The sequence below is a fragment of the Mus caroli genome, chromosome 7, assembly GCF_900094665.2.
Source record: "Mus caroli chromosome 7, CAROLI_EIJ_v1.1, whole genome shotgun sequence".
NCBI lineage: Eukaryota > Metazoa > Chordata > Mammalia > Rodentia > Muridae > Mus > Mus caroli.
The window spans coordinates 145,945,058-145,959,597 of record NC_034576.1 but is presented as its reverse complement, the minus strand read 5'-3'; the positions used below and the strand labels follow the sequence as shown (position 1 = coordinate 145,959,597).

The window sequence follows — 14,540 nt, the reverse complement described above, 5'->3', positions numbered from 1 at the left end:
TGTGTGTGTGTGTGTGTGTGTGTGTGTGTGTGTGTGTGTGTGTGTGTGAGAGAGAGAGAGAGAGAGAGAGAGAGAGAGAGAGAGAGATGTATGCACTGCACTCTGTGCACAGGTGGCTGCCAAGATCAGAAGAGGATGTTGGAACCAGGGAAGCAAGCATGCAATTGTAAGCAGCCTGATGTGGGTACTAGGAATTGAACTCAGGTCCTCTGTAAGAACAGCGAACACTTAATTACCGATTCACCTTCCCACTTTCCTGCTGGGACTTTTTAATCACCAATAGCCAGTGTCTAAACAAACAAACCAATAACCAGTGTCCCGCGTCCAACGGGGGAAGCTGTGCTCCCCCGTTACTCAGGTGGCAGGACCCTGGGGAGTCTGTCACAGTCTCTCCTTGCAAATGGGCTGAAGTTGGGGGGAGCTTGCTTCAGAGAAAACAGGTCCTCAGCTGTGGGGACATGGAGGATGGAAGAAGAGAGAGCTAGGGAGGAACTGAGCCCTTTTCTGGTCTCGGGCCTTTCCTGTATTTCTCAGGCAGACCCCACTAACCAGGATGGTGGAGGCATCCAGGAACCTGGCCTAGATTTCCTGCTAGGATAGAGGCTGAAATGCTCAGCCTAGACAAACACTATCCCTCTGGCAGAAGCAGAAGAGAGCAGGTGAGACCTGGAGGTCCTTAGGGGAGGTTTATGGAGTGAGACAGGAAGCTGAGGGTAAGACTGCAAACCCATCTATGTCCACCTCCAGTACAGAGGTGAAGGGAGTCTTAGTCTATTCCTGGCCTGTGCTCTGCTTCACCTTGGCATGGTGCCCAGACCCAGGCGCCATTGTCACTGGCCTGCAACCACTAGTCCCTGAACTGAGTCTTGCCCGACTGTGTAGGGGCAGTGCCCTCTTGTGGCAGGTCTTGGGAAATTGTACATGGGATCACATGTAGGTTGGGTCAGTTTATCTGTGTCCATTCTGCTTGCGGTCCTGCAACTTCTTCTGTGGCCCACCGATCGTTTCTGATATTTTCCTCCCTCTGTCTCCCGGCGATTCCCATTTATAATGGACTTCTATGGAGACTTGTGTAGTAGGCTGTGCTTTCCTCTGATTTCTTGGTAGGTTCATAGTCTTATCAGACACTGGCTGTGTGCACTGGCCATTGGCCTGAATCCTCATCTTAAGTCTCATGCATGTGCTTCTGAAGGGACAGTAGTGGAAGAGATGGAAGATCAGGGATACAGAGTTAGATGGTTCAATGGTTAAGATTGTATTTAGCCACTTGTAAAAGAGCTGGCTGCTCTTCCAAAGGTCAGAGTACAATTCACAGCACATACACCGTGGGTGGAACCATCTGTAGCTTTAGTCCCGGGGAATCTGATGTCCTGTTCTAGCCTCCAAGGGAATTGTATGCAGGCAGACACAGGGTGCATAGACATACATGCAAGTGAGAAATCTATACACATAAACAAACAACAAGAACAAAACCCTCCTCCTGTGTGACAGTGCCCTAAGGATGACGCATCTCATTGCCACACTCTGCACAAACACTTGGGACCTTTTCACTTTGGGAAGCCAGCCACAGCTCCAGCTTCACACTGAGGTTTTGTGCTACCTTCTGAACTCTGGAAGCAGCCATCCCTGGGGTCATGGGTCGCTTGGGATTTCCCCCACATTACGAGGAACACAGCCAAGTACTTCACAAGGCACTTGTTTGTATCAGGAACTTGCTGGTATCTGTCACAACATATCCACACCCACACACAGAATATCACAAATGCTACATCCCTGAATCCACAGGGAACAAGGGTCCTCAAGACCAGGAAAGCTGCCCCACTGAGCCTCTGGGGTCTACACTACCAACCTCAGAAACCACCATGGAGGGAATGCCATCTCAGGCCAGGCACCTGCTGAGAGCAAGCTGAAACAAGGATTTGAATGAGAATGGTTGCCTAAAAGACAATCCTAGGATGCAGAACTGAGGGACCAAAAGGATCAAACGAAGTTGGCCACTCAAGGGAGAATTGCCCAGTCATTCACACGGCTGGGAAATTGAACCCGAGTCTACCCAGAACCTTCTGTGAAGCTGTGAACCATCCATGAATAGATAATGAGAACTCTTTACTAATTGGCCTAGTCAGCCATTGCTTTGGGGCCCAGAGGTGCACTGACCTCTTTACTATGCCAGGTTAGTTAATGACTAGCTGGTGCCTCTGCCTTCCCACAGTGCACCTTGGGCTGGACCAACATGGAGTGTTTGCACAGTCTCCGGGGAGCCCAAATCCATCTCTGTTCATCGACTCAGCAGTGGAGTCAAGAAACCCATTGATGAAAGAGACGCTTGTAGTCTGTGTATAAACTCACATTCATGAACTGGAGATGGCTCAGTGATGGTGACCAAGCGATGCTCTTACAGAGGAGCTGAGTTCAATTCTCAGCATCCCCACAAGAAGCTCACAACCCTTGGATCATGGAAATAGATGACATCTCAGTGCCACCTGCCACCTCACAGAACAAGGTTACCTTGGTAAAACACTGTCCCTGACCTGACAAAAAATGTTCATGGTAGTAGTAGTTGGAATGAGAAATGTCTTCCTCTGTAGATTCCTGAATTCGAACACTTGGTCCCCTGTTGGCACTGCTGTTTGGGGGAAGTTGTGGGACCTTTAGGAGGTAGAGCCTTGCTGGAAGTATGTCACTGGAGGTGTGTGTGTGTGTGTGTGTGTTACATATTCTTGGTGCCCTCACAGGCCAGAAGAGGAAGTCAGATCCTCTTAAACTAGCAGCTAGTGCTCTTACAGCTCCAAATCCCTGTTGTTCAGGCTAAGCTCGAATCTTATAATAGCCTCTAACTTGGGGCTCAGAACACTGAGTCCTAGGTGGAAGCTAATAGTTACTGGTTTTTAATTCCAGAGAAGTCTGGCCTTGATGCCCTAATCTTCCCCACACCAGCCACATCTCCTCTCTCACTAGTCCAGCTGGACCTCATCTTCTGGCTCCAGAACTACTAGACCCCCACCCAAGGATCCCCTTCTCCCCACCAGCCAGCCTTGGTGGTAGCCCTTCCCCTGTGTTTCCCTGAGGCTAACTGCCCTTTCTCAGTTTTCTTCAGGCAAAGCCAGACCTGTGCAGTCAGATCCCAGGAGATGTATCCACCCTGGTCTGCCCACTTATGTCCTGGGATCGTGGGGGCTGTTCCAGCAACACAGACTTCTCAGGAACAAGATGTCACCATAACATCACAGCTGGAACAGCCAGCATTCCCAGGAAGCTTTGTAAGCTTGGTCCAGCCCAAGGCCTGCAGACAGCACTGGAGAGCCCAGCCTGTGTTGGCTGGATGACACTCTTCACTGCCTACTCCACCCAGCTCCGTGCCTGTGTGAATAACTGTGCTGTTCCTGAGACTTGCGGAGGCCTCGAATGTTCCTCAGCTGCCTCCTTAGCTCACAGGTTGGAAAAGTACAGCCAACCCCCAGCTCTGGTTTTCAGGGTTGTATCTTTTACAGCCTTACTCCCTACCAATCTGACCCTGGTCTCAGTGTCCAACCTCTCTCAGTACCTGCAGAGCCAGCCTCAGAGAGGCCAGTAAGCAGAAGTAATTGGAGGTCATTAGAGGATGTGGGTCCGAAGTTTTCTGTGTTCATAATGTATGCGACCAGCTTAGACATCAGAACACTGCCTTTAAAAATGGATGGAAACTATTTTCTAAAGAGTTGCAAAGTTGGGGCTGGAGAGATGGCTCAGTAGTTAAGGGCACTGACTGCTCTTCAGGGGGTTCTGAGTTCAATTCCCAGCAACCACATGGTGGCTCACAACCATCTGTAGTGGTATCTGATACCCTCTTTTGGTGGGTCTTGAGGACAGCTACAGTGTACTATATACATGAAAGAGAGAGAGAGAGAGAGAGAGAGAGAGAGAGAGAGAGAGAGAGAGAGAGAACCAAGTGGTGATGGTGCACGCCTTTAATCCCAGCACTTGGGAGGCAAAGGCAGGCAAATTTCTGAGTTTGAGGCCAGCCAGCCTGGTCTACAGAGTGAGCTCCAGGACAGCCAGGACTACATAGAGAAACCCTGTCTTNTTTGAGGCCAGCCAGCCTGGTCTACAGAGTGAGCTCCAGGACAGCCAGGACTACATAGAGAAACCCTGTCTTGAAAACCCAAAATAAAAAAAAAAAAAAAAAGAAAGGAAGGAAGGAAGGAAGAAAGAAAGAAAGAAAGAAAAGAGAGAGAGAGAGAGAGAGAGAGAGAGAGAGAGAGAGAGAGAGAGAGAAAGAGAAAAAGGAAGGAAGAAAAAAGAAAGAGTTGCAAAATTAAAATCACTCTCCTCTTTCTCCTTCTGTGTACATGTGCTCAAGTTCCTGAGTGTACACATGTCTGTGCACATATGTACAGGGTGTGTGGTGCAAGTGTATGAAGAATGAAAGCCAACATTAAATGTCTCCCACAGTTGCTTTCCATCTTATTTTTTGAGATAGTCTCTCACTGAACTTTGAGCTCAATGATTGACTGGACTGGCCAGCTATCAAATCCTAGAACCTGCCTCTGCCTCTGAGCACTTCTCCTTCCCCAGTGCTGGGGTTACAGTCAACAAATGGGGCTCAGGCCTGCACAGCAAGCATCTACAGACGGAGACATCTCCCTAGTCCAGACGATTCATTTCCTAACTGCCTTATGGACCAGTGAACTTACTAGCTTCACCATTGTGGATGGAGAATTATTTGTGTTCAGTTAGAATCCCAATTTCTAGCTGGGTGGTGGTGGTACACACCTTTAATCTCAGCATTCAGGAGGCAGAGGCAGGCGGATCTCTGAGTTCAAGGCCAGCATGGTCTACAGTGAGTTCCAGGATGGAGGGCTACACAGAGAAACCCTGTCTTGATAAATAAAAAGAAAGAAAGAAAGAAAAAAAGAAAAGAAAAGAAAAGAAAAGAAAAGAAATCACAATTTCTTTGGTTAAGAGTTCTTCACATTGTCATTTGCAGCTTTGAAGCAGTCAGACCATGTCCTCAACCTTGTCACGTGTCTGCACACAGCTTGTGTTGGGTGTTTGCCACAGCCTCTGGGTTCCTGGCCTCCATGGACGCTGCCTCGTGGCCATTACACACAGTAGAAGGGCACATAGTTGAGTGGTATCACACTTGCCTAGCATGTACAAGGCCCAGGTCCAGCCCCAGCACTGCTACAAGAGAACATCTCTTGGAGGGAGACATGGTGAAGCATTTCAGGAAAGCAGGCCTGGGTGGCAGAGGCAGGGGCATCACTATACGTTCAATGCCCACTTTAAGGACATAGCAAGTGCCAGGGCTGGATAACAAGTCTATTTCAAAGAGACATGGGAGAGGCATCCCATCTTAGTAATATGTATTTTTGTTTTCTAAGTTAATCTATACAAAGTTCTTTAAGTCCATCAATCTTCTAATTATACTATTTTTATTTTATTAAATTTTTAAAAAATTTCTGGTCCATTTTCTGGGGTTCTTGAGTTACCTTTCTGTCTAGCTGGATACTCCTTCTGGAGCCACCTGGGGGGCATGCCCCACCCAGGTGCAGTCTCTGGTTTCTGTGATGGGGCAGTGATTCCTGCTGGTACTCCTCCCTTACAACTGAGAGCTAGCATAAGCCACTGTGGGTTCCAGGCCCCAGAGGACGTCACTCTGTGCTCTCTGTAGGACTCACTGTTGTTTTGGACACTCCCACACTCAATGCCTTTCCCTTCACCCACAGTTCACCATGACTGCTCTTCTGACTCGCCCTGAGGCCACACATACCAAGGACAGTAGCATTTCTGTCACAGTTGCCAAGAACCCTGTCACCCTGGTCAAAGACAACAGCACTGCCAGACCCAGACAAATGGCATGTGTGTGTGGAACTCCTGGGACAATTCCAACACTAGCAGGGAGGATAGTCAAGAGGCAAGAGCTTCGTGTCTCTGAAAACACAAACTGGAAAGGGAACCCTAAGACCATGCAGAAGTAGGACCTGCAGGTAGTTACCTTCTCACTGCAGGAGGCAGCAGCTTCTAGAATCTTCTACCCACTTACCCCACCCCCCCACCCCCAGCCTGGGACTCAAAGGAGCTGCCATTGTTAGCATTCATTCCAAGCCTTGAGGCCACATAGTCACACCTCAGGCTTTTGAGGAGGGCAGCCAGCCAGCTGGTAGCTGGTATCTCTCAAACATCAGATAAGGAGTGGTTTTTTTTTCAAGTTTTACAAAGACCACAAACTGAAACCAACTGCTACCACCAGGCTGGGAGAATTGCTGAGCAGTTTGGATGGTATCACAAGCCAAAGCAAAAGAAAAAGAGGGTTCAAAATGTGAGGTGGGACTACGATGGAGCTCAGGTGGCAGAGTGTTTGCCTAGCATAACCAAAGCCCTGGTTCTACCCCCAGAACCACATGAGCAAGGTGTGGGGGCACGCAACTTTAACCTTGGTTTGTAATTTCAGCACTTGGGAGAAGGAGTAAGAAGGATCAGAGATTCCTTGGCCACATAAAGAGTTCAAGGCCAAGCTGGGCTAAAAGAGACTTTCAAATGAACAGAACAGAAGATGTCCACACACAAGACTGGATAGGACCCTTCTCTTCTGCCCTGCACCTCTCTAGCACCCCCTGCTGGCACAGCTGTTCAGGGAGTGGCCAGCCAAGCTAGCAGCAGCTTGCAGAGATTGTACAGAATCCCAGCCCCAGATAAGGCTGGGAACGGAGCCTGAAGACATCCCAACAGGTGGCGCCCTCCGGACTCAGCTGCCAACAGTCATCAGACACCATGATTTCCTGAATGTGGCTGTCACCCTGTGGTCATGAGGGGAGATGCCAGAGCTTCAGGTTTGCAGCCCAGACTTCTTAAGGGACACTGTCACTGTCAGGAACTTTTTCCAGCTTGGCTCCACAAGTGATAGGAACACAGGCATCATTGCCATGGGAACCGTTTACCCTTGGTGAATTTGGGGTTCTTCTTGGGACTCTCCCATACATCTAAAGTTTTCCTCCAACACTACAGTGAGAGGTGAGAAAGAGAGTTACTAGGGCCTGCACTTCTGGAGATCCTGAGCTAAAACACGTGCATGCTCTTTCTCACTGAACACCAGCTATGACCAGTGACCCATGGTTTTAAGATAATCGGAGAGCCCTGAATTCTTAGGGTTCCCCCGGTATGAAGCTGCCTCTCGTCCCCCTCTCTGCAGGAGACTGCACACACACCAGCTATGGTCCTCTGCCTCAGCCACAACCTGCCTCCCACTGCACTGCTGCCTGAAATTGCTAGGGCCAGCAGCCTCTATGTTCTACACGCTGCTCATTAGAGACAGAGGGTCTCTGAGGCCTGGCACATGATGGCCCCTCTGTGTCATCAGTAGACAAATGTGGTCTCTAAAGGGCCCCTGGGTATCTGAGCCTAGACAGGAGAGCCTGTGAGGTCATTGCAGGGCGTGCCTGAACTTCCCTGAGCTATCCTGGTTTTCTCTGAGTACCAGGCTTGCCAGGAAGACTGCAGGAAGGAGCTGGCTACCTCCTGCTATCCACACCTGAGCAGAAGCTGAACCCAGCTTGCAAACAAAGTCCCTAGAGAGGCTATTTCCTGACCAGCCCTATCCCCTCCGACACCATGTGACACTGAGGAGCCAGCCGGCTGACGCGGAGTCTGAGCGCCTGCCTGCAGCCCGGCAGCTCCGGCAGCAGCTGGAGCCTCCGCCTGGCCAGGAATTTCCTGGCCAGTTCCTCCAAGACCCGGGGTGGAGCAGGGAGAAGCAGAACGGTGAGCAGTCACGGGATGCTGGTCAGAGCTGGGCAGCCCAGGAGCGGGATGTCTTCTGGGAGATGCGGGGGCGGCGGCGGCGGCGGCTGGGTGAATGGGGGAGGAGCAGCTGACCTGCCCTCCATCCTCTGACTTGGGCTGTGCCATCTGGCTTGCAGGCAGCTCTGGGCCACTCCAGAAGGGAAGCTGAGTTAAGCAGCACTTTCCCCCCACCTGTGGTGAGGCTCCTGTCCCAGCAGTTCCCCTCCCCCCCCCCCAAGACTATCGTGTCCCCTGAGGGAGAAAAGGATGGGTCTTACTCCCTGGAGAGTGCAGAAGAACCAGGAGACAGCTGCCGGAACACTGGTCCTCAGTCCTCACTGTCCCCAACAAGAGCAGAGCCAGGGCAGGGTGTGCCTGATGCCAATCTATAGAAGGCAGAGCCACGCCTATGTCCTACTCCAACCTCCTGTGTTTCCAAGGAAAGATCAACATTTCTCCTCCATTGTCCTCTTTCTTCTGCTTCCACCCACAGAGTGCCTTCCTGCTACTCAGCCCTGAGACCCCAACCTCCATCTGGGCAGGTGACCCTTACACAGCCCACACACAGGGCTCTAATGGGAAAGGGACACTGGCCAGGCCTGGCTAAGCCTTGTCCTGCCTGTCACCCCTATATTGCTGCTCTTGTTATCATTCCCCAGTATGGCTATAGCTCTGCTAAAACCCATGCTCTGCTCGCCTCCTCCCTCCCCTCCCTCTCCTTTTCCTCTCTCTGCCCACCTCACTTTCCTTGTGCTCTCTCCTCTTCCCTCCTTTCCAGACTTTTCTGTACTGGGGTGTACAGAACTGTGTTCTCCCTAGTCCTCGTTTCTAACTGGCACTGAGGCCCTTGGTATACATACAGGCCTCTCGGATAGAGAGGGAAGTGAGGAAGCCAGGCCGGAAAAGGAGAGGGAGGGAGGTTGCAGCACCCCAAGGCTGAGAAGACCACCCACTCCTTTAGAGCCAGTCTCCCTGGGGTCCTGGAAGCAGCTCAGCGCATGGGTGTATGAAATTGAGTGGTTGTGTCAGGGGTCTCACTTCTGAGTGTTGCCCCCTGACCATGGCAACCCCTCCAAGGCTTCCAGGGTGTGGGAACACTGGCTCACCCCACCAGTAAGAGCTGGAATGCCAGGAGCCATGGTCAGCGTTTTCCCTGTGGAGTGTGGGCTCAGGGGGCACCTGGCTGGATAACATGGGATAGTAGTACTTCAGAGAAGCCAGCTCCACCAGCTAGACTCCAATCACTCTACTGCTCTCTATACTCTCACCCACTGCCCCTCAGGGCCTGGCCAGCTAAGATAGAACACAAAGCCAGAAGTGGAGTCCTTAATCTTCACCTAGGACTTGACATTCCCACTACCCAAAGGAGACCAGAGGACCAGCCACACCAAGTCAGGAAGAAGGCTCTAGCCAGTCTCTGAGGGAGAAAAAGGTCCTGTCCTATCTCTCCAAAGCACAAAGAAAAGCGGAAGACAGTGATGGGGACAGATGGCCACAGGTGCTGGGATAAGACAGGGGACCCCAGCTAATGCGTGGGACAGGGAACTATGCTGGTAGGATGTGGATGCCCTTCTGAGGTCTGGGTCTCTAGTGAGGTATGTATGGAGTTTAGCTGCCTCAATGGTGCTGCCCAGCTATGTTAAGTCAGGTTTGTACTGACTCTTCAGCCCCACCCTCTAGCATCAGTGAGCCACTTCCTCAGGCAAAGAAGGCAGGAGGTGAGGACTCTGCTCAGCATCACCTTCAAACAACTGCCTCTTTCCCCTCAAGGAAGGAAAGGGACAAATGAGAGGCCTCCCTAGTCCCTAAAGGGTTGGAGTTCTGTCTGGCTGTGGACCCACAGCAAAGGAGAGAGAGATTGCTGGGCCTACATTGCCTATGACATATGGTGGCCAGCTAGAGGGTCCAGAGCCTACTGGCAATACACCCTCATGGAATGTTCCAGAAAGGCCTAGAAGAGTTGAGAGAGTTTTATGCTGATGGCAAACACAAGGGGGCCTTTAGAGTTATCCCTCCAGCTCCTATGTACCCTGTACAAAGGGAGCCACAGGTCTGGGTTCCTCTTTCTCTCCCCATGTTCCAGATCATCCAGACCCTCTAGGGAAAGCACAGAGCACACAGTATGAGCTCCTGGAACGGGGCTCTTTGAACAACTGACAGAAACCTTTCTACCTTGGAGAGGCAGGTTAGGTAAGGTGATGAGACAGAATGAAAGGTGTGTACTTCCTCCAGGGGCTGTCACCATTTCTGTCACCTACTATTCCCTAGCTACCTGGCTACCTCAGAAGTGGGCAGGAGCAGGGTCAGGCCCCTGAGCTGTTGTCATTATTTTTTCAGGGGTGTCCGGAGAGAGAAAACGTAACACAGACTTCCGCAGACATCAGCCATGACGTCCCTGAGCATGCACACAGATTCTCCCAGCACCCAGGGAGAAATGGCGTTCAACCTGACCATCCTGTCCCTCACAGAGCTCCTCAGCCTGGGCGGGCTGCTGGGCAATGGAGTGGCCCTCTGGCTGCTCAACCAAAATGTCTACAGGAACCCCTTCTCCATCTATCTCTTGGATGTGGCCTGCGCCGACCTCATCTTCCTCTGCTGCCACATGGTGGCCATCATCCCTGAGCTGCTGCAGGACCAGCTGAACTTCCCTGAATTTGTACATATCAGCCTGACCATGCTGCGGTTCTTCTGCTACATTGTGGGCCTGAGCCTCCTGGCGGCCATCAGCACGGAGCAGTGCCTGGCCACTCTCTTCCCTGCCTGGTACCTGTGCCGCCGCCCACGCTACCTGACCACCTGCGTGTGTGCGCTCATCTGGGTGCTCTGCCTGCTACTGGACCTGCTGCTGAGCGGCGCCTGCACCCAGTTCTTCGGAGCACCCAGCTATCACCTGTGTGACATGCTGTGGCTGGTGGTGGCAGTTCTCCTGGCTGCCCTGTGCTGCACCATGTGTGTGACCAGCCTGCTCCTGCTGCTGCGGGTGGAGCGTGGTCCAGAGAGGCACCAGCCTCGGGGCTTCCCCACCCTGGTCCTGCTGGCCGTCCTGCTCTTCCTCTTCTGCGGCCTGCCCTTTGGCATCTTCTGGCTGTCCAAGAACCTGTCCTGGCACACACCCCTCTACTTCTATCATTTCAGCTTCTTCATGGCCAGTGTGCACAGCGCAGCCAAGCCTGCCATCTACTTTTTCTTGGGCAGCACACCTGGCCAGAGGTTTCGGGAACCCCTCCGGCTGGTGCTCCAGCGGGCACTTGGAGATGAGGCTGAGCTGGGAGCTGTGAGAGAGGCTTCCCAAGGGGGACTTGTGGACATGACTGTCTAAGCACAGTGGGTCACAACTGCAGCCTCAGCCCATGGGGGCCCAGGGAGCTGCCTGATGTAGGTAAAGCTGGGATCAGAGCTCCATCAGTAAGACTCTGGAGGGACATCTTTGCTGATGACCCAGTGCTGTGTCCCTTGGGAGGATTCTGGGAAGGGGCAGAGAGTGATGCTTCTGAGGAGGGCCTGGGGTTGTATGTGTTAGGCAGAGCTCCTGGACCACCTCATAGCTGCTGCTTCCATGGCCACCCTCTCTTCCCCCATTGCTACAGTGAGGGGACAGAGCAGGTGTGAGACAGGCTAGTCCTGGTGGTGGGCAACTGTCCCTCTACCACTAGCATCCTCCTAGCTAGAGTGTGCAGTGACTTTTCTTGGTGTCCCATGCTCCTTCCTTTAGTGAGGGATAAATGACACTGAAACTGGACATTCAGTTAGGTATGGGGAAATAAGTGGCTTGGAAGTCCTCAGTGGCTGAACTTGGAAGTCCTAAGTGGCAGAGGGCATCCTCCTGACCCCACATCACTGCCAGAAGGCAATGCTGGCACAGGCCTGTCATCCCAGCTACTTGAGAGACTAGGGCAGGATTGTAGCCCCTGACTGGGATTTATCTGTAACTTTAGTTCCAGGGAATCTGACTCCCTCTTTTGGCTTCTGCAGACACTGCATGCATGTGGTACACATACATATATACATACTACATACATACATACATACATACATACATACATACATACATACATACATGTGTGTGACTCCAAATGCGTGCGCACACGCACGCACGCACACACACAGAAAATAGAATTCAAGGTCAGCTTAAGCTTTAGAGGACCCATCATCTCAGGAAACCAAGCCCAGAGGGAACTGTGTTGAGGAGAGAGACCACTGGAGGATATAAACCTCACCCAATGCTTCAGAAAAACTGGTGGCTCCTGAGTCTGAATTTCAAAGTGAGGTCCTCTGCATAGGCAGCAAGCCCCCTCCTCTCGCTGTCCATATCCAAAGCACCTCTACTTAGCAGGAGAGAGCCCAGGGCTTCAGCACTTGGACAGTTCCTACCTTATCCTCTCTTCGGGACAGGACCTACCCACCTAGCAGGGGTTCTCTGAGGAAGTAGCCTGGTTGCAGGCCACCACAGGTGCCTGAGCTCCTGCCTAGCCAGGAGCACAGAGATGAATGGGACCACACTCCAATCCAGTCACAGGTGGCCGAGAACCAGGGCTTGAGAGCCCACCAGTCCTGAAAGGACTTTCCATCATCCATGTATCATAGCCCTAACTCAGCCCTTACCTTTCTACTTCCTCACTGAATAGTCAATTGACTACACATACACAGTGTTGTTGTGTCCAGCAAGTCCCAAGAGGATTTTATTACACCATCAACCCTCCAGACCCACATTCGTGACATGCTGGTCTCCTTTGACATCTGTGTGGGTGTAATACTGACTTGGACCAGGCCCATAGATGGAGGGACATTTGGTCTCTGTCATGTCTAAACTTGTTTCTAAGTCTGGACACGGACAGTAGAACCCTGCCTGGCATCCCAGAATTGGCAACTCACTGCCCCCACCCCACACAGGTTGTGTTGGGATGCATCCTGTGGTATGGTGCCTTCATCTCAAATTCTCTGGCAAGTCTACATGCAGGGACCCCAGGAAGCTAAGAACTTGGGGGTGCTGGTCTTCCTCTTCCAAAGGAGTTCTTTGTATCCCCCACAAAGGCCTTCCCTCCTTCACACTGGAGCTTAGAAGCCAATGTGGCTATCTGTCTGCCTCCAGGACAGGATTCCCAACTTCAGTTCCTCAGCTTGGGGAACTGAAAGCATGAAGGGAAGTAGCCTGTCCACAAGTCCAATTTTGGCCTCTGAACACCCACTTCTTCATGGGGGAAAGTCCATGCCAGCCTTACAGGTGTCTCTTCATCTGGGCACTAGCCCAGAGTCTTTGAGACTCAGAGAAGCCCGTGTCTGCTCGAGACAACTTGGAACATGGCACAGACCTTCTACTCCTCTCCTAGCTAGCTTCAGCTGTTGACACAGCATAGTCCAGAGTTATCTGAGAGAGTCTCAGCTAGGGAACTGTTTGGGTCAGGTTGGCCTGTGTGCACTGTCTTGACTGCTAATACATGTGGGAGAGCTCACTCCACTGTGAGCAGAACCACCCGTAGGCAAGTGGACTTGAGCTATATAAAAAGCTTGCTAAGCATCAGCCCAGGGGCAAGTCAGTAGGTGGCTTTCCTCCTTGCTTCCTGCCTCTACTCCTGCTTGAGTTTCTGCCCTGACTGCTCGCAGTGATGGACGGTGACCTGGAAGAGTAAGCCCTGACTGCCCTCAGTAATGGACAGTGACCTGGAAGTGTAAGCCAAATAAAGCTTTTCCTCCTCAAGTTGTTTTTTGTCATGGCATTTATCACAGCAACAGAAAGCAAACTAGTGCATATACCATCCATCTGCCTTGGTGGGCCAAGACTGTCTAGAATGCTGTAGCCTACCCTGGGTGTCCATGTCTCTCACCTACTCAGGCCCCTTAGCCGCTCTGAGGTACAGCTAGATCATGGGCCCTCAGAATATACTTTATTTCCCAAATGGGTTTGGGACACTTCAAACTTCTTCTCCACTGGACTCCATGCATAGAAAACTCTTCCCAAAGATCTCCAAGATATGCATCCTTCTCTGAAATCGTCATGGAAACAGCCCACTCCACCACCTCTATCACCTCTATGGTGTGTGTGTGTATTGTTCCAATAACCTGGACTTGTTGGTTATTCTCTAGGCTCAGGTCTGCCTGCTCAGTCTTCTTCCTGTTGTCCAAGAGACCCTCCTGTCTTTGCAGCCAGCCCCCATCCTGACCATATCTTGCCTTCTGCTCTCAGAGCAACAAAGGTCCCACAAAGGACCCCCAGCCATCTCAAACACCACTTCCACCTAGTGTGACCTCAAAGCCAGGTTCTGCAACTAACCCTTCCTGGCAAAGCCAGGCCTTGAGAAGCCCAGGGGCTAGGAGAACTAGTAGGGCTAGCATCCATCATGTCCCACCCACCTCAGAATCTGGGAACACAGGAGCTGCTCTGGAGTACAGATTTCTCAGGAAATAGGACATTGTTTTTGTGGTGTCACCACTGGGTCAGCCAGACATTCTTAGGAGCCACTGTAAGCCTGGTCCCTCCCACGGCCCACAGGGACACAAAGGAGCCCAGCCTATGTTGACAAGAACATAGACTGAGCAGAGACATAGCCTGAAATAACACCCGACTGCCCACCCCACCCTGTGGCAGGCTAATAAAAATGTTTCTCCCAAGACCTGCAAGGGCCTTGCTTGCTCATGTCTCACCTATATCTTTGTTTTAAAAGGTCAGAAAGTGCTTTAAAGCCCAGCCTTCCTCTGATCTCCATCTCCTGCTGTTTCCAGGGCTGTGTATTTCACAGTTCCTTACTGCTCTGACCCACGGTCCAGCCATTTGGTGCCTGTAG

At 51.6% G+C, this 14,540-nt stretch overlaps 1 protein-coding gene across 1 annotated transcript; it reads left to right on the top strand.

Moving 5' to 3' along the window:
* Positions 1-7,655: 7,655 nt before the first annotated feature.
* Positions 7,656-11,737, top strand: Mrgpre (MAS related GPR family member E). The gene is made up of 2 exons (XM_021166001.2): positions 7,656-7,740; positions 10,099-11,737. Exon 2 carries the CDS (start codon positions 10,148-10,150, stop codon positions 11,078-11,080), a length of 933 nt encoding a protein of 310 aa, XP_021021660.1. The 5' UTR covers positions 7,656-7,740; positions 10,099-10,147; the 3' UTR covers positions 11,081-11,737.
* The last annotated feature ends 2,803 nt before the right edge of the window (positions 11,738-14,540 follow it).

Excerpts from the sequence above, each read along its gene's own strand:
- Mrgpre (XM_021166001.2), top strand. The coding sequence starts at position 10,148 with ATGACGTCCCTGAGCATGCACACAGATTCTCCCAGCACCCAGGGAGAA.